We start from the raw sequence: 21481 nt of genomic DNA, 5'->3' as shown, positions 1-21481 counted from the left end.
GATAATACATAGTTTATCTTTACATTCTATACAATATTATGGCAAGAAAAACACAAATATTAATGTCTGTCTGATACATCAAGAGAGTTCCATAATGACAGGATGAGTGATTTTGTACAGTTAGTAAGGATACGTTTTATCTTCCTTCTTGGTGGCATAATGCAATTTACAGAGTGGAATTTTAAAGTGGAAATTTCTTATTTTGCTTTTCGGTCATTTATTAAATACAAAACAAATTTGAAACTTGCAAAGTATACAGCATTGTTTTCCCTAATTTTTGTCCCCTAATTTTTTTTGTAATGCTTTTAAATTACCAATTGATGTTATATTTTGTATGTAGTCTTACTATGAGAAGTTACAAATTAAGTTAGACTGTGGTTATGGTTGATTGATTTTTAGGGAAGTAATGGCCTTTGGACGTAGACAATTTCAGTGAGTTTTAAATTTTCTGGACTTTTTTTTTATTTCCCGGGGTACATTGGAACGCTGTTCTTTTATCTCAGAAAAATACACTGAAAGAAGTTTAATCAAAATGCTGAATGACCAATTGCATTTCAATGTGAGATTAAAAGTTCCTGGTTTAATTAACTTTGACTATTCAAAATATTACAATTTACACCCTCAATATGTTACTTAGAAATAACACTGAAAGTTCTAACCCAATTATCTACTCTTTGAATCCACATTGACATATCCATGCAATGACTCCACTCCATGAATTACATGGTGCCTTATGTAACAAGCTATTACTTCTTTGTCAAGTTGTCTGTTTCCTGATAAATGATGTGTTTCTAAAGTAAGACATTTGTACACCAATAAATATTTTTCCAAGGTTATGGATTCTCTAGGGCATTGCTTTGGGTTATTATCAAGTTTTGTGCAAAAAAATGAGATAAATTTCTCAGATGTCATGATAAATGATGTGTTGCTAAATTGGGACACAGGTATAAGTGTGGCAATAAATATCTTACCAAGGTCAAACAATCATTGGAACATTGCAGTGGCCGTAATCATAATTTAGTCAGAATTTATGGAAAGGTTTGGCTGAACCCAGGACATTCCCTAAATTGGACTCTCTGTCATTAGCTTTTAGTTTCTTTAATATGACATACTGTTTAATGGTGTCCCATTGATTAATGATTCCTGGAAAAATATATTCTGTCAGTCAGCCCAATTACGGTCCATACACAAGTCGTTAGATGGCATTAAGCCTAGAGGGGTTTGATTGTTGTTATGTTATTTGCACAATATTTGTTTTCTTTTTTTTTTTGGTTTTTCATTTCTTAATTTTAGAGCATTGATAAGTCAAGAAGTGTTCTAGGGGTTAGAACCCCTCCTTTTTGTTGAAAACAGGAATCAAGGGAACTAAGATAGTAGCAGAAATCTAAAGAATGTAATCCAGGGACAAAGACCAGACGTGGAAAACAGACACTCACAACAAAGGACGTAAAATAACCAAAATAATACGTACAAAGTAACAAAAATAAATGAGCAACTGGTCTTCACTAAAAAATGGAAGCATTGACCAGGTGCATGAGTAGGGTACGCGTCCTCTGCTTTTCTAGAAACACCTGCAAGGTCAAGTCCAGGGTAGACAAAAGAGGAAAGGAAAACTATGATATGTTGAAAAAGTCAGTTTTCATGGTGCAGATTCTGTGAATTCCATGCAATATTTTTGAAAAAATGAACAAATAATGACTTGGACCCTCTGTTTTCTGAACCTGTCTGTAACCACCCCCCCCCCCTTTTTCAAAATTTTTAGATCTGCCCTTGTGGGGTTTAGACTATAGCACTGAAAATAGACATTTCAGTATGTACATTATGTATTAATTTATTCCTTAAGACTGTTGTCCTTTTGATCTTCCTGGTTGTATTTTCCTCACTGGATAGTTCTTCTTGCTTTTTAGTTAAGTTTTTTATTCACATTTTTGAGGTTCAGTGTTAATAATCAGACCTTTATAAATTGATGCAAATTTTATCTAAAAAAGATTTTTTAAGCAAATATGGGAATTTAGGTAGGGATGGAGTAAAATTTGTAATACATAGGTTGAAACACAAAAAAAGCAAGCATTGCACAAATCAGTTTTTGAGAATATTCACATAAAGTTAATAAAACATATTTAAATTCTTATTTAGTAGGACATATAATTCAAGACTTTTGAATTGCCGTATTTGGCAATCAGCACTGCCTTTCACTCAAAATCCTGAATCTGTCCATTTGAGGAGGTAGACCTAGGGTAAGGGACACAACTAGTACAGATCATTGGAATGTTTGTATTCAGCATTTTACATCAATCTTATGCAAGCATCAGAGTAACTTTGACTGATTTCCTTCTATTTCAAAAGAAAGCTTGATAGCATTTGGTGAAATTGAACTAATACAAGCATATCACTAATTTCAAGAGTAATGTCCCTTACCCTAGGTCTACCTCCTTAAAGAACAGACACATTTGAGGTAAAATTGTAAGAAATGGGATAGAAACCCAGGCAAAGTAGAGAGAAAAGACAGTGAACCCAGACACATGAAATTCAAATCAGCTGCATGTTTTTACAATGGAAAGTTTTTTAACAACTATGTTCTAAATAGAAGCCAATAATGACTCTAGTTTAATGGTAGTTGCTAGGAATAGGCTGTAAATGACAAAGGCTTTTGATGTTTGTATGTTGTGGAGTAATTACTATAACATAACTTGAAATCCGTGCTGACGTTGATCTGTGTTGGTGTAAGGTACTGTCACAGATGTCAAGGCAAACTTGTCAGTGTTAAGTACCAGTCCATGTAAAATTCAGACATAGTGAAAAAAACCACCAAACATAAATATAATTATGACAAAGGCTTTTGATGTTTGTATGTTGTGGAGTAATTACTTATAGGATAATTAATTGGTGAGAATGAATAACCAAAATATTATCAAGAGTGCCGAAGAACGCCTAGATTTAAAGAGTGTGCGGAATTTGTTCCGCGCACGAGTTAAATCTTCAAGCGTTCTTGGCACAATTGATAATATTTTGGTTATTCACAATAACCAATTGATTATCCTATTTATTATATAGATTTTCTTCATAATTTATCAATATTTTCAACATGAATTTTAAATTCTGTGATTGGCAGATTGATATCTATGTTGTGATGTTTGGCGGGAGAAAGTCCAAGAGTGAAATTACCGAATTCATTTCACAGTGTAAATTATCAAAATTTATTACAGTGGGAACATTGGATAAAACACTGTTATCTATATAATAATGTAACATGAAATCCTTGCTGACATTGATTTTTGTTGGCGTAAGGTACGTCACAGATGTTAAGGCAAACTTTTCTATGTTAAGTACCAGTCCATGTAAAATTCAGACATAGTGAAAAAAAACACCAAACATAAATGTAATTATGACAAAAGCTTTTGATGTTTGTATGTTGTGGAGTAATTATTATAACATAACTTGAAATCTTTGCTGACATTGACCTGTGTTGGCGTAAGGTACTGTCAGAGATGTCAAGGCAAACTTTTCTATTTTAAGTAACAGTCCATATAAAATTCAGACACTGTCCATATTAGAGTGATTCATAGTGAAGAAAAACCCAACAAACAAACAGTACTTTTTCAATCTACATATGCTACATTTTTACTTAACAGTTGTCCTTTCCATATTCAGATCTGTACTTTTGAGAAAATCGTACCTCTATCTCCCACTTAAATCAACCTAATGGAAAAAAAATCAAGAATGATAACTCTTGCAAAGTGCTAATTTCATGTACAGTCTGTATAAATTTTATCTCAAAGGCGCAACATCCAAATGAAGAGCTATGACGGGTTATGTGGTCTGTAACTGATTCTGACTAAGAAATAAAATTTGAATTTGGTGGGTTTTAGACATGCATGAGCCACCTCCTGTCTGATTTTTATAAAGACTGGTACTTAAATGCTTCATTCTAATTTAAAAATTCTTGATTGCGCTTTGTATGCATGCATTGGCAGATTTTGGGGTTTCCAGGGGTTGGAACCCCCTTTTGAAGTTTTTTTTTTTTTTTTCTAAATAGTGTTATTAAGGGGTTCACAGCATTTGATACATGTATAAATTACTTCCTTGAAGTACATGCATCAATAAGGTTTATATCCCTTTTTAAATCCAAGATTCTTTCTTTAAGATTTAAGTCTGAGTCAAATCTTCCATAAATATTGTTAATATAGTGTTATTAAATATGTCTGAAGGTCACTCAAGGTCAGAGAGTTAATTAGTCTCTGTGGATAATTTCCCATCTGTGTTATGTAAATAATGTTATGTAACAAACACATTGGTGATCACTGAAGATGACTGAGATATCATGAAGAAGGTTTGATTTATTTCCAAAATTATACATATATATAAAAGATAAAAAGATAAAACATATAGCAAATTTATAATTGTCTAATAGACTCACAATAAGACATAACAATATATTAACATCATCATACTCTGCAGTTAGCATCAAAGAGTCTTTCATTTTGTAAAGAAGTGGGATAGTGGCTGACAGGGCCCAGTCATCCTTTTCGGTAATCTTCTATAAGAACTAACTAATGAATGAATTTGAATTTAATCATTTTTCTACATACTATTTCTGATAATATAAAAATTTTCCTTTTTTGAAATTTATTTCTTACTAATTTTTTTTTAAAATTTCCTTTGAAAGTACAACAGTGACACCTGTCTGAACCAAACCATGAATTATTAAAAAACTTGTCTAAATCAGACCCTTTTTTTTAAGTTCGTCCCTTTATATCAATCCAATTAATGCTTAAAACAAAGCAAATTTAAATGGTTTAGAATTTGAAACTCATCTTCTGAAAAAAAGTATGATACAATATAACACATGCTGTACAGAATTCCAGGTATACAAATAAATGTACAAGCAAGCAAAAATGAAAACAAACAATTTGCTTCATAGTCAGATATTATCTATTTATCTATTATGTAAACATTTATCATGCTATCATCCCAGTGATTCAAGGTCTAATTAGCAAATTGTCATAATTTCTTCCCTGCATGGTGCCTCTTTACTATTGTAATACCCCTGGGAAGCCCCTGTATCAGATGAACTTTGGATGTGCTCACTTTATTTAGATGTAACACATGTGTTTCACTACACACAATATGGCTGCTGCCGATTGATTGGGATGTATGCTGGAAAGTTAGGGTAATATGTGTGTTTTGTGTGTAACCCTCCCCTGAAATTGGTTCTTAAAACACTCTATTTTTGTTTCTGATGATCATTTTTATAATTTCAATCAAGGATAAGTTTTTTGTCAGTTTTAAAACAGTTTTTCTCTTGACTTCATCAATAATGTGACTAACTTCAATGATTTGTTGATGATTAAGATTTATGAAATATTTGGAGATACACCTACATGTATTTCTCTTATTCAGTGAAACTTGTTTAATCCAAACATTCAGTTTAGAAAGGTTTACTGTACATAACTGTTGATGAAACCTGTCTGTTTTCTATTGGAAATTCTTATTTGACGTGCTTCAAAGCTCTTCAGACCACAGTCATGTTAAAAAAAGTGATAAACACATGACCAACACATGGGCTGAGTCTTTTAAAAACATATAAAGAAACTAGTCCTATTAGAATCGAAATAAATCACACAAACTCCATTTTATCAATTGTTTTAACATGGGCTGGCCAGTTATGTTGTTATTTAACCCTTCGCACCAGGTAAAACAGTGTGATGTAAATGGCCTGTCCGTGGTAAAACATTGTGATGTAAATGGCCAGCCCAAAACAAAACAGTGATAGAATGGAGTTTTCGTGATTTATTTCTATATATAGCACCTGTACCTTTGGAGAAAATGAACAGGTGTCTGACTTTTCCATGCAATCATTGATGGATTCAGAAATTTTGTAATGGGGTGGGATGGTGGCTGCCTTTGGCCAGTGTTTTTCAGTGATGTTATATATAGTTAGCTGAAGTTTTCAAACATTAGAGGCCCCTTAGATCCACCTATACATTGTATTTCTACTGGACCTTAAAACCTTGAATATCACTTCTCTCCCTCAAGACAATCAAATATTGCCGAAACTATGGTCAGATGTATCATCTTATGTTTTGGTTAAGGAAGTTTCAATTGATTAAGGAGTGTTTTGGATTTATATTTTCGTCAGCCCTGGAAATGAAATTAATCAAATAAATTGAATACTACATGATATTCTGTAGATTATGTTTCAATTTGCTGACAAAACCACTGCATAAATGTGTAACATGGAATTAAAGTTCAGAATATGCACGAAGTTTGACCTTAGTTGCAAATTTTGTGACATATTTGACCATGGAGGCCTATAGTATCAATTAAGACAATTTTTGACTAAGTTTTTAGTTATTTTAAGCATGTTACAATATATTTTCCTGGATAAGTAAATAAACACATGTAAAACATTCATTTACTTGAGAATTACTTGAAAACTGCATAGAAATTGTAAATTACTTGCGATGTTGATTTGAAACGTACATTAAGGACCCATCTGCTTGAAAATGATTTCATGTCTTTTTTACTTTAAAAGCATTCTAATAATTTTTGAAAGTTTTCACAATATAGCAAGACACTGGAGAATGGATTGTACATCCAAAATTATCCTTTTTGATCAATGAATAATAGTGAAATTTTACTCACAGAGGTTTGAAACACTTAATGCAGGCTCATGGAACGGTACACCCCTGTAATCCCATATTTTACCATCCTTCTTTTCTACAATGTTATGTATCCTCATCAATATGGTCCTTGCTAGCCTAATACTAACTAATATTATTCTAATTGGATATTACATGATATGCTGTAAAACTATTAAAGGGAAGTAACTCCATTTTTATACTACATGTATTATAAAAAAAAACTTTCAGTTCGTTTATACTTGTAGATTGCTATATATTAATAATTTTAAAAAAATCAAATTATAAACAAAGGGTTTATGAATGCCTGTTTGGAGAAAGAAAAAAGTAACATGAACATGAAACACTGAATGACATTTTGTAAATTGTGAGGTCTCCTTGTTGCTCTTGAGGATGTTTTGTTTACCATGTATTTAGTTACTGTTGGCATAGTTTAAGTAAATGCTGAATATATAATCCTCAGTCAACAAGTCAAAGGAGAAAATACATATTGGTATATGTTTGTTATTAAGTACAAGTCCAAGTAAAATGCATGCAGATACTGTAGTGACTGATGTTTACATTACTATTTTGCCAAACTTTTAGAAGTGAAACAAAATCATTGCACCCAAAAGACTACGCTTGTCCAATTTTGATTTCATACCTATAATGATGAAGAAAAGTTCACTTTTTTTTAAATGTTGAAGTGCTGTGCAAAATGTTCTTGAAATTCATATTTCTTTTGTATGGGAATCAGTTTAATGGTTTGTCAAAGTTTGATGATTTGTAAATTTCATGTTTATGAATTGCATAAGAGCATCACAGTTTTCAATGGAAATTTTGCATCCCATTATGTCTTAGAGGTTTTTGTTGTACATGTACCAGCTTACCATCAAGTCTGTACCAAAAATATCATAAAAAATGATTCCCATGGACAGTAATCAGTAGAAAATGATTCTCTGTTTACACCATGATTTATTTAAGAATTGGCAATAATAAAAATTTTGTCTATTGAAAAATAGCATAAATTTTCCATGTGCATATTTTTTATTAAACAAAATATGCACATGGAAAATTTATGTTATTTTTCAATAGCCAATTCTTATAAATTAATTTTAAAACATATTTTCATCTATAAATATGAGAAAAGTAGCTCTAAATTTAACTGAATAGGGGCGTGTCAATATTTTTTTCATCCATTGAGATATAACAAAATTATTTTAACCAATCAGATTACAGTAATTATCTCAAGTTTATTATCGTTTGGAAGGACCATTAGAGTTGTTAAGTTTTATAGTGTTTTCTTACTACATTGATTTCATTTTCAGCAAAAAAATTCCAAAAATTTCTAAGCTTGTATCACCACCAGCCTGATTCTTACAATGGCATGTACTCAAGTTGGCATATTTCACTGAACAACATTATGGTAGTAGATTATGGTCATGGTCTTATGGTTTCAATAGGATTTATACTGATTATTTCTGTTGGCAAATCGTTTTGATATTGGCACAGCCAGTAGTCATGATAACATGGTCAAACTAATGGCTACGATCATGACGATAGCAATCCTTGTTGTACCAATTAGTATCTGAGGTAATGGCCTAGGATGATCTTGTTTACTTCAATACATGTAGTATATTCTGATGTTACTGACATGTATCTGATATGTTTGTTGTCTAGTTGATAAAAAATAAAGTTTTTGTTGATCTCTGGTGCTACATTTATGATTGACTATTTTCTTTGTTTTCTGTCCATGAACAAGTTCAGGGAACATTATTTCTTGTTGATATATAGTGCCACATCTATGAATACATGTACTGTATAGTGGGAGATTTTCACAGGGTGCTAATTTTGGTGTATTTCTTTAGTGGTCTGTTTAAAAACGCTCAGGTAAATTCCTCATTTTTTTAAATCTGGGCATAATTACTTAGGGCATCACTTATCATCAGTCAAAATTAGAAACCCCAAAATTGTTTACCTTTTTGCCTCAAAATCTCAAAATTTTACATCCGTCAAAATAACCCACCATATGGCATTTGTTGCCTGATCTTTTCAGTTTGACGTCTATTTGTTGATGAACAGGTTGGGAAAAATTATGTTTTGGGGATATCTGGTCCACATCCACCAGTTGGGAGAAATTTGGTGATCTCTGGTCCACATCCACAAGTTAGGGGAAATTTGGTGATCTTTGGTCCACATCCACAAGTTTGGAGAAATCTTTGGAGCTACAACCAATATATAATTGTGAGAAATTATGTTCACTGGTGCTACGTCCAAGTTGGGATAAGTTATGTTTTGGTGATCTCTGTTGCTACATTGAAGTTGGGAGAAACTATGCTCTGGTGATCTCTGGTGCTACATCTAAGTTGGGAGAAATTATGCTCTAGTGATCTCTGGTGCTACATCTAAGTGGGAGAAATTATGCTTTGGTGATCTCTGATGCTACATCTATGATTTCTTTGTTGTCTGACTGATGATCAAGTACAAAATAGAAAATGTTTTCAGAGATCACTAAAAGATCTTCAACAAGTTTAAACACATCTAAAAGTAAGCTCTTAAATTCTCAAGGCAACAACAAAAGTAATAAAATCAACGGTAATAGAATGATGACAGTTCTATCCACATTGAAAAGGGAAAATATATTAGAATCCCATTTAATCTTTAAGCACTTGCTACTTGTAGCTTATTATGAACATGACAGGGAACATGCATGATCATATGGATTGACATGTTCATTAGATTACTGATAGTGCATTTAGGTCATGTAGGTTCCTGAAGTTCATCAAGATGGTTTGATCCCAAATCATATAGTTTGTATTAATGAAGAAAAAGCAACATTAAATATGTAAAAACAATCTGTTATTATCACATCCATGTGTCATCCATGTTATTATCATTGGCAGTCATGAAGTTGTACATGTGTTTCAACCACATGGCAGATTTTTATTACTGTTAAACATGTTGCTGTTTTAAAATTGTAATTTCTCTGAATTGAGACAAAAGGTATAGTAAGAAAAAAGCACTTTGCAGGGAAATAAGAAATTTTTTAAAAAATGGACAAACTGTGAGTGATGCTGACTAGATTGATGCTCCTTTTCTCTCATTCAATAGCATGACTTCAAAATTAATCCAAATTTGAAACAGGAGATGCACAACAGAAATTGTAATAAATATTCTGTGAAAGTTTCATTTAAATCCATTTAATGGTGTAGGAGGAGTATCAGATAAGAGGTTGATACCCACCATGTGTCTCCATATTCATAAATAACTTAGTCCAATTGTTTTGATAATTGAACAGAATCTAAATTGTTTAACTCATTGAATATGTGTCTGTCAGTCAAAAGTCGTCCTTATATATTGAAACCTGGCTAAACTACTCATTGTTGTTCAATATGAAGTCAACTGGTTAAAAATAGGAATTTAGGTTATTTGCATAGCAAAATGAGGAGGGAGGTCTCAATATGGAGTACATGTACAATTTGTACTTCTACACAATAAAACTTGCTTCATGGATTTGGTAATAATCATAGACCTCTAATTATTTACAGTTCTATGGTTGTATATATTGTAAAAATATTAATTTTCACAGTAGATATAAAAACATGAAAAATATCATCAGTGAAATTGATTTTAACACTAGGTAACAGTTATCATTCTTTAAACTGCAAAAATTGATACCCTGGAATATGTTCAGTTGACAGAATCCGTGAAAATAAGCAACACAATTTTTTAAGTTTACAGTAATTAAAAGTTACTATGATATTGTACTAGAGTGAAACCTGTCTAAACCAAACCCAGAATAATCCAAAAATCTGTCTAAACCAGACACAGAATAGTCCATAAACTTGTCCAAACCAAACCCAGAATAATCCAAAAACCTGTCTAAACCAGACACAGAATAGTCCACAGACCTGTCTAAACAAGGCCAAGAATAATCCAAAAACCTCTCAAAACCAGACAGAATAGTCCATAAACCTGTCTAAACCAAGTCCAGAATAATCCATAAACATGTCTAAACAAAACCCAGAATAGTCCATAAACCTGCCTAAACCAGAAACAGCATAGTCCATAAACCTGCCTAAACCAGACACAGAATAGTCCATAAACCTGCCTAAACCAGATCCAGAATAATCCATAAACCTGTCTACACCAGACAGAGAATAGTACATAAACCTGCCTGAATCAGGCACATAATAGTTCATAAACCTGTCTAAACCAGACCAAGAATAATCCATAAACCTGTTCAAACCAAACAGAATACTCCATAAACCTGCCTAAACAAGACAGAATAGTCCATACACCTGCCTAAACCAGACACAGAATAATCCATAAACCTGTCTAAACCAGACAGAACAGTCCATAAACCTGCATAAACCAGATACAGAATAGTCCATAAACTTGCCTAAACCAGACCCAGAATAATCCATAAACCTGTTCAAACCAAACACAGAATAGTCCATAAACCTGCCTAAACCAGATACAGAATAGTCCATAAACCTGTCTAAACCAAACCCAGAATATCCAAAACCTGTCTAAACCAGACAGAATAGTCCATAAACCTGCCTAAACCAGACACAGAATAATCCATAAGCCTGTCTGAACCAGACACTTGTTAAAGTCCCTTCATATCAGTTTTAGTTTGGTAATCTGAACACCTGTCTAACCTAATCCAATTTAATAACCCAAATGAGTTTGGTTTATTGGCAGACAGGTCTCATTGTATAATACATTGTAGTAATCCTAGTATTAACAACTAAATGTCCTGCACAGTATATTTCTCTGTTCTGGTAAATGACATTTGATTTGGTAGAATTCAGCAATAATTTGGTCAGAAGTACATGTTTCTATATATATAGACCTATTGTTACTTATCAATAACAGATGGTCTAACACTGTTTGCTCTTCTCTTTGAAGGTAATTTTAGGTCAAGGTTCCTTTGATTCAAGGGAGATAACAATGATTATAGGTTTATCTTACATGCTATGGGTGAATGCAGTTTGGCCAAAAGATAGTGTTGCAATGAAATGCTATTACCCACAGACAGCAGAATTAATATTAAAAATGAATGTTTATAGAAAATCAGATCCAGAAATTTTTAAAAGGTGTTGGAAGGGGAGGGGGGGTTCCAGCAACTTCCAGGCTTTTATTTGCTCATTGTTATCAATATATTTGAAGGAAGTTGACAAAGTTGGCTTAGTATGTCTCTCTAGCATACAGTCTAATAGCACTGACTGGCAGGTACATGTAAACTGAATGAAGACTGAGTTGAATTATATATATTCTTTCTCATTATATAATATACCATCAATGTCAATAAAAAATACATTATATTTTTTTTTGATTCATTTTGACTCACAATATTAAACATTACCTAAAACTATGAGTGGTTTGCATGAATAAAAAAAAAAAAAAAAACACACAAAACGTGATGATGTAATGATTTATTCCATTTCGTCCATGGGTGGACATAGGGCGACTACAGTTTCTCTCCATTCGCTTCGGTTTTGGGCGATGGTGTTACAATTCTTCCACGTTAGTCCTACTCTCTTCAGTTCAGAGTTCAAACCCCTCCTCCAGGTGTTCTTTGGTCTTCCTCTTTTTCTTTGCCCTTGGGGATTCCAATCTAAAGCTTGCTTTGTAGTGTTTTTATTGTTCTTCCTTAAAGTATGATGTAATAATTGCTGTAGATTTCAGGATGTTGGTGGATGGTTCTCATGACATTTATTGTAATGCATCTTTTAACAATCTAAATCTATAAATCTGTGGGTGGTTATATATTCTTACAGTTCCTAGCTGTTACCTCTGTTTCCTTTGACATAAACAAGGAACCAGATTTCCAGCCATTTACGCTTACATTGCATTTATTACTGGTTCCTGTGAAATTAAAACTGTACTCTTTTAAAAAGTAGATTTTTATAAATTTTGTTCCAATTCGTTGTTCTTTTTTTCAACTTTTGAAACATAATTAACAGACGGATGTATATGTATATGATTTTCACGTTAAGTTCTATTTGTAATGAAGTTATCTAAAACTATTGTTGCATGGGCATTTTCTATTGTAATTAGTCATTGACTTCACTAATCTTGGACTTTGTAAGCATATTGTACTTGTGTCAGATCCTTTTTCTATGCTTGTCTTTTTTATGGACATATTATTATGGTATATATACTTTTGATAATTTGGAGTTGTATTTGTCTGTAGGGCACTACCATATCCTTTTATTTTTTCAACATGTTTATATATTTATTTTTTTTTTTGTAGTTAAGGTACTTTGACCACTGAAAAAGGGGGAGGGCATAATGTATCATATAGTGCAATTGTCAATTATTTCATATTGAATATTATGTTGAAAGTAAATAGATAATATGATGTATAATAATCCTGCTTTAATATTTTACTATTACTTGTTTTTAGGTCGCCCTGGAGTACCCATAGCACGACCAGAAATCTTTGATGAGGACTCAACTTCCGCCCGTTTGCGCTGGCACCGAGTGTACACACCGCCATACCATCGTCACTCTGAACCTCTCTCCTACCAGATTGAGGTACAGGAAGCTCCATCAAGACAGTGGCGCCCTCTGGCAAGGGGAATAAACATGACTGAGCACACAGTGACTGATTTACTGCCTAAGAAAGACTATTTGTTCAGATTACGTGCAGAAACACCAAACGGTGACATCAGCGATCCAACACCACCTGTGGCTTACTATAAATCTCCAGGTGGGTAGAATGATAGATTTTGTTGTCATTGTTTTAGTATCAAAATTTGATTATGAATGTACTGTAATATTGCTTAAAAAAGATCTTTACAGGATGATATTTTACAGATAATATTAGAAATTGATTAAGATGGTCCAAAAACACTGTGTGTTTAGTCTTAATTCAGATTCATTGACAATAACATAATATAGAATTAGATTTTTTTATAGATCTGTATAATTTAGAAATTAACAAGATAGAAAAAACTGTCTAAACTGAACCCTGAATGACCCCAAAACTTGTCTAATCTAGACATATTCTGAATTTTTGTCTCATTATTAACACATTAAAAACTTTTGGAAACTGAAGGCTTGTCAAAATCTACAAATCTTCCAATCCAAAAGGGTATGGTTTAGACAGATTTCACTGAACATGAAAATGGCTGTACTCAGATCTAGTAATGCTTTTTGCATGCTTAAATATATGTAGCTGTGGGAGGTAGATATTGGGTAAGGGACATAACTCTTGTAATCAGTGATATGTTTGTATCATATTCAATTTCATCAAAGCCTATCAAGCTTTCATTTGAAACAAAATGAAATCAATCAAAGTTACTTTGGTGCTTACATGAGATTGATGTAAAATGCTGAATACAAACGTTCCAATGATTTGAAACAGTTGTGTCCCTTACCTTATATAGTATGTAAAGCTTTTTTAATACTATGCTTGCTTAATATGATACTCTCTTGCTTCATAGTTAATTTCAGATATTATTGTAATTTTTTTATTATATTAAGAAAACAACTTATCATTACATCCCAATAATTAAAAGTTATATCATTGAATAATTTCATTTTTAATGATACAGCTTTTTTCCAAATTCAGATATTCAAATCCTGTTTTCAACTAAAATGCTTGCAATAATTTCTGAATTTGCAATATTTTATTTATTTACTGAATGAACTTTAATTTTAGTTGGTGATTTTGATGAGATGAATGGTAACATGGATGTTATAGAAAATAATATGACTTTGAATGGTGTGACTTCTTTGACTCCATGTAAGGGAGATAATATGACCTCCATTATTCAAAACAAGGGAGATAATATGACAAGCATGACTTCAAACAAAGTAGATAATACGACAAGCATGACTTCAAACAAAGTAGATAATATGACTTCCATGACTCCTAACAAGGGAGATAATATGACCTCCCAGACTAAAAACAGTCGAGGTAATTTAATCACAAGTACTACTGATAATATGACTTCCATAACTTCAAACAAGGGAGATAATATGACCTCCATGGCTAAAAACAGTGGAGATAATTTGATCACAAGTACTACTGATAATATGACTTCCATGACTTCAAACATTCCTCCTAGTCATGTTTATTCCGATGAAAATAACATATCAGAACAGAAAAGTCTGTCTCTTTTCACAAAAAATAATTCAGGCAATCTTAATTTTGATAGTAGTGTAGAAAAATGTATTAAAGCTGAAAGTAACAGTGAAATACTGGAAATGGGAAAAGAAGATGCAGTTGTCAGTGCTAAGCGTAACATAGCAAATATTTTAGCAAAATATGGCCGTGTTTCAACTTCTAAAGTGGGTTCTAAATGTCAAGAGTCTGGAAGTTCAAATATTGAATACCATGATAAGATTGGTGCAGCTAGAGAATCATTTCGAGAGGAAAGTGATAATGACTCTAATGAAGAGATAAAGAGTACAAAACGTGACATATCAGACATTTTAGCAAAATATAGACGTGGTCCTGCTGCCAAGATTTCGAAAAGTTCAAAAGATAAAAGTAATGATAGTGATATAGAAGCAGATAATGATACATGTGATGGCAGCCAATTTGACTCAAATAGGGACATCAATAGTGCTAAGCGTAATATAGCAGACATATTGTCTAAATATAGACGATCCAAATATGGTGATGACTTTGAGGATGAAAGTGATGATGAAGGTATACATATAGTTTTTCCTTGACCTTCTCATAGCTGTGGTGACCTTCACAAGCACCATAATTTAACCTTGACTTTCCAATTTAAAGAATTTAAGTCCTAAAGTGCCTTGATGACCTCATTGACCTTAAACTAACTCAAATGGATTTTCAGATTTGATATTTCACACACTCTCCATGCATTCCCTTGATCTTCACAACCTAAACATGAATCTGTCCTTTAAATGACCTTGCTCATGCATAACACTCCTCTGATTATAACATGAACAAGTATAAATTTTTCATGAAGGAATTTTACATTAGTTACTATAATATACGATGTCACCATTTAGCCATTACATGTAGTATGAAAAGTCTGAATTTGATTGAACATATCATTGGAAATTTAATGGTTTGATTGAGATATTTAATCTACAAAAATTAGTATCAAATGGAACTACAATACTCTAACAGTATAGACAATTGATAATCAAAGTGTATGGTGTAGTATATTATTATTTGCAGATGTGTATGGTGGATTTTATTTTTTTGTACAAGTTCATGTAAGAGTCGGGCGAAATCTGAAAAATCTTAAACCTCACCAGTTTTTATAATTGATCCCATAATTGAGCACTGTTTAATGTTGGCCTTTATTTTGTCCCTAAATTCCTTATGATATTGTATATTTTTTTCCACAGAATGAAAGATGCATGTACAATTTGAAACCAAATTATCTGCCCGATTTCTCTATACATATATATTCATTCCAACAAAAATTTTTATTCAATATATTTCCAAAAAATGTCTTACGGAAAGGAGAAAGGTCTTTCAAATAGTCTTCTGTAATTTTCTCTGATGGTAAAAATAATGAAGTTACACTGTCAATGTGGTGTTTTTTCCCTTTCTGTGCCTTGTTTCACCTACTGCCTGACTCTTACAGAAACTGATATGTAACAGTTTCTATATAAATACTATGTATGTTTCTGTATAAATACTATGTTTGTGTACTAATTAACCAAAGCATCTGTTTCTATTTACATAAAGAAGCTTTATTAAAAGCCTTTCAAATGTTTCAAATAGCTTAATCTAATAAATAAAGCTGAACTTTTAACAGCAGTGCATTACGCAACTCTTATATTAAACTGTAATTTGTTTGATTGTTTTTCAACTACATCTACTATCTGCGTTGATGTAATAACTAAATTGAATGCTAGACAAATAGAGCCGAGTGCTAAGCTTTTAGATAGTTCAAAATGTTTGCTTTAATGAAATTGCAGTTGTTAAAAAATGTCTTTTAGTAACTTTGATATACACTACACTTAAGATGCACCCATATTATGATATACCATTGTCATGCAGTCCATCCATCTATCCGCCTGACCATCTGTATGTATGTCCATCCATGTCAACTCATATAAACTCAAAGATGATTTGAAGGGATTATATATTGTGTTTTTTACATGACCCTCTAACTGCCAAATAAGATATAGCTCTGACATCTTCTGGTGTTTGTAAACTTTTTGGTTTCAGACAATAATTTGAGTTAATGTGTATGGATCTTTACGAAAATTGCACAAAATGTGCCATACCACAAAAGGAAGGATGGGAAGGATTTTTTGTTTGTGGCTTGAACATTTAGGAATTTGGAACCAATAATGAACAATTTTCTGGTTTCTAGGCAAAAACTTGAGTAAAGTGTATGAATATTTATGAGTTTCCTACTACAACAGAAATGTACAAAATGGCCTTCACCTAACAAGTAAAAAAAGGGTTCACCTAGTAGGTCAAAACAGGGGTTAGAAAAAAGTATTTTATTTTATTTGGACTTGTATCATTTTTTATGTCTAACTGCAGATTATAAAGACCTTCAATAACAAACATTAAAACCCATCTGTGCAACTAAAAAAATTGTGAACGATTATCAATCACCGAACTGTTTTTGATCAGTCATCAATCAGTGAAACCGATCCATTAAATCAATGATTGTGTCACATGACCACATAGCGGTCATATTTTACACCTATTTAGATAAAGCAATAGATTTAAACATCAAATTCTATAAGAAATTGGTTCGGTAAGGGCAAAATTTGGCCACAAAAACAAAGTCTACGTGAAAAAAATTTTATGTTGTTTCTCCAGCTCTTCAATGTGTTTTATAGTTGATTTGATTGGTTTATAGTAATAATTTGAACATATACGGTCTTGTATGCCTTCCAAACTTGGCTGAGATTGTGAAAATCTGTTAAAAAGACTGGAAAACACCAAATTTTGTGCAGTTTTGCATTGTTTTAACAATTGCCAAATGCATGTTGACTCTTGCTTCATATATTTTGTGTATTATTGTCAGTTACAACTCGTGTAAAAATAGCTTTAGTCAACAGATATTTGACCACTTCCGTTCCACACATAAACCATCTTAAAAATTGCAGAAATGTTAAAAGTTAAAGGTTTTTGTAAAAGTTATGTAAATGCATACTGTTATTTCTGATTGTGACCATCTTACTATACTACATTTTGTACTACTACCTAGAAATCAGCTTTAATCAAATTTTCAAAAATGCCAAAATTATGAGGCCAAAAGGGGTCTTTACCGAACTTTCTCCTTTACATTAACCAGTCATTTTACAAACTTCAATCAGATCAGTCGACTGGTCATCGGTTAACAATCTGTCAGCAATTAATCAGTCAGTGGTCATTGATCCGTGATTGGTTCAGGGACTGTTATTAGGGTCAAAATAAAGAGCTGTATCAAGTTGAAAGTAATGAGTCCATACTAGTTCCAACTGTTTATGGTTCTATCTCTGTGGTCATATTCAGCTGCACCCTACAAAGCATGTATAGACTATATTCTGACTAGCAGGAGAGAATATGGAAAGACTGTAGTGTAGCTGTAGTGTACAAAGAAAAAACATGAATTATGAAGATAAAAAGCCAACTTGAAATTTTAATATGTTTGATAACATTGCAGTACCTTCACCAAGAATACCACGAAAGACAATCGACTACAAGGTGTTTGAACAGGACTACTCTGTACCACAAAGGTCTTATGTTGATCATCTTACCACATTCAGTATGTAAATAATTATAGATAACTCTGTTTGTACTCTCATCCTAGTTTAAGGAAGATATATTATTTTTAAGTATAAAAGAGTGCTTTAAGGTATCTGTCCTTGAAATGATAGCTAATTTTAGATTTCCCTCATGAAGGAATTCTTATTTTTAGGTGAAGATTCCATTTTACAACACTCCTTGATCAAAATATTATGACGTCATGACTTAAAGACTAATTTTACGCATAACTTTTATCATGAAAAGGACTGCTGGTCTATATTTTGTGGTTAGTCAAACAATAAGGAGATAGATGCAAATAGAAGTTGCATGGCCCTATAAATTATAACTACTTCAGAAGTATAAATGTGTTTAGCATAGACAAGTAAAATGATATGTTTTATGAACCCTGAGAGATTAGCAAATTTATAGGATCTGGGCCCAGTTTCATAAAAAAATCTCAAATTGAGATTTTTCTCAAATCCTTGAGTTTTCTTCAAATCTTCAATTGCAAGCAATGTGATTGGTCAAAATTTGAATGGAGGAAAGATTTGAGGAAAATCTCAATTTGAGATGTTTTATGATAACAGCCCCAGTACAATTTTGGAAGATTGACAATTTTGACCAAAAGGCTAAGAAATCACTTCAAAGAGTAATTTGTAGAAATAAAAGTGCTCTTATACAAATTATTTTATTCAGAAGTCACATAGAATTGTATCTTCCACCAAATAAAATTCAGTTAGAATGTAGCTTCAGAGCCAACATATACTAAATCATAAACAATTTTCAAAAAAATCCTGAATTATGGACTTTCAAGTATTTAGTATCCTTAAATAATGATAAGTAACACTGCCATCAAAAATTATTTAAGCTTGTTCCCTATTCCAGTTCCACCCAGACTACCATTAGATAAACCAGATCTAACAGAAGATGACCCATCAACAGTATTGTTACGATGGAAACCAGCCCAGGTACCAGAACGAGCACGGGAGAAGTATCCAGTCACATACAGTATTGAAGTAAAGAACCCACCGGGTCTAGACTGGCGAGAAGTAGAAGGAGGATTGACCTGTCTTTCACATAAACTGGAAAATATACACCCTGAAGTAGATTATATGTTCAGGATCAGAGCCCACAATGAATTTGGGGCAAGTGAAGCAACTCTGCCTGTCAGTCTGTACAGACCTATTGGTAAGTGACAGTACATTTTATACACTTGTGTTCTGTTTATCTGAAAGTATGGAAAAATTATTCATTGCCTCATTTTAAAGAGGTCAAACATGAAACAATTTGTCTTAGAATCAAAAATAATTTTAACTTTGGAATAACATGTACTAATTGAATGTTTTGTAATCTATTTATATTCATTCAGGTATGTACTAAAGTTGTGTTGCATTTTTGTATTTTTTTAAGAAAAAAGTTTACTATGTGAAAATTCAATTGTTTGGTATATTTCACAGAAAAATAGTAATTTTACCAAAAAATCTCACACATATCTTACATGCATAAGCTGGAAACTCCAAATTATCCTTGATTTTAGGGGAATCTCTTCCCTAATATGATAGATTTAACAGGCATTTGTTTTCAGATGCTGGTCATAAATATAATTCATGCTGTGAAATTGTTAAAAGTTTGGGTTTTTTTTTTAAGTAGATTCATATGCGCTTTCATAAATGAGTCTTCATTGAATTATCATTTGATATATTATATTTACAGAGATAGTGAACTACCATGATGATGAATATGACTCAGATTATGAAGTACCACTGGTTACCCTTGGAGACTGTGGTAAGGTTAAAGTTCAAGGGTTCATGGTCATTTACATTTTCATCCATTATCTTTCTGTACACCTTGAAAAAATCACTGGAAGGAATTTGATCACAAATTAAATAGGTCAGAGTACCATGATGTTGAAAGGACAGTAAAAATGTATGTAAAAAAAACAATAGCTTAAAAAATTAAAAAGAGTATCAATACTAAAACACCAAAGAATCTAGCAATTTTCTTGAACAAAACGTGTATTAAAAAAACAGCAACGGAACCACAAACAAACACAATAAATATTAGCTTTCGTTTTCCATTCTTTAGTATGATAATGTGTTTATTTCAGAGGGTCCTATAGATGAAGGTACTACTGAGATGCTGATTATCTCCCATCAAGTGACAATGTCTTGATGATAAAGCACAAAGTCATCAAACAAGAGTCCATCAAATTAATTAAATAATTTTCAAACTTCTGATATATGGTAGAAATTCATAGATAATTTTGTTTCCTAAAGTAAAAAAGAAATGTTTTCTCATTCAGTTCTAATGACTTTGTCCTTTTTCTAAGACAACACCTGGTTTTGATATCAAGTTATTAAGCCAGAGTTGACTCATTAATTAATTATCGGCTGAATCAGATTCTAATAATGTTTATTTTTCCTCTCTTTTGACTAACTTATAGTAGTCAGTCAACCTCAATTTTGTTTGGTTTTGTTTTGTTTTGTTTTGTTTTGTTATTTTTTTTGTGGGGGGGGAGGGGGGTGGGGTGAGGGTGGGGAAGAGAGAGGATAGGCATGAATCTCATGTGAACACTTTTTCGAAATTTATTTACTCAGTTAAGTTGAAATTGTGTGAATTGCACATGAAACTCATGTGAAAATATTCATTTGCAAAGAGGTGGTTAAATATTTTTGATTTATTTTTCTTTTTTGTAAATTTCATGTAGATTGCTGCCAAAGGTCAAACTATGAATAAAAATGTCTTCCTTTGGGGATAAATAATGCAATCCTCTGTAAAATGTGCTCAATTTAAAAGAACAGTAAAGACAAAATAAGCCTGATTTATTTTTGAAATACAACTTTAAGGTTACTGATTGGCTGACTGCTATAGGGGGCTTCATTTTTCAGCACTTTGACTACTTACACCTTACAAGCATGGTGTGGGCCGCTAATTCTTTCAGTGACAGAAGTTCTAAAAATAACATCGGAGCATGTCTTATAATCTCATTTATTCTGAAAATCTGTTTACCTATACCACAGTTTACGGCTATAAATTGTATACTTTTTTGTTGTTCTAATATACAGAAGAAATCAATAATAAATACAACAATGTTGTTTATTAATTTGATGTGTCCCAGTCTTTTACTGTTGTGAAAAATTTACATGTGTCAATATGGTTTTAT

The 21481-nt window shown here is 32.2% G+C and overlaps 2 protein-coding genes across 14 annotated transcripts in view; one reads left to right on the top strand and one right to left on the bottom strand.

Annotated features, from left to right (window-relative positions):
• The window catches only part of LOC148600104 (uncharacterized), a 319707-nt gene that overhangs the window by 176987 nt on the left and 121239 nt on the right, over positions 1–21481 (bottom strand). The gene's annotated exons all lie outside the window — the stretch shown is intronic.
• Positions 1–21481, top strand: part of LOC148600109 (uncharacterized) — a 138410-nt gene that overhangs the window by 91870 nt on the left and 25059 nt on the right. For all 5 annotated transcript variants that reach the window (XM_088557461.1, XM_088557460.1, XM_088557459.1 and 2 more), the window contains 5 exons: positions 13036–13341; positions 18236–18337; positions 19204–19506; positions 20032–20103; positions 20426–20443. In XM_088557461.1, coding sequence (XP_088413587.1) covers positions 13036–13341; positions 18236–18337; positions 19204–19506; positions 20032–20103; positions 20426–20443 — 801 coding nt within the window. The remainder of the gene's footprint in view (positions 1–13035; positions 13342–18235; positions 18338–19203; positions 19507–20031; positions 20104–20425; positions 20444–21481) is intronic.

The sequence above is a fragment of the Perna viridis genome, chromosome 13, assembly GCF_037379345.1.
Source record: "Perna viridis isolate PV_CMFRI_1.1 ecotype Kerala chromosome 13, ASM3737934v1, whole genome shotgun sequence".
Taxonomy (NCBI): domain Eukaryota; kingdom Metazoa; phylum Mollusca; class Bivalvia; order Mytilida; family Mytilidae; genus Perna; species Perna viridis.
Note: the sequence above shows the minus strand (reverse complement) of the source record. Positions and strands in the feature narration are given on the sequence as shown.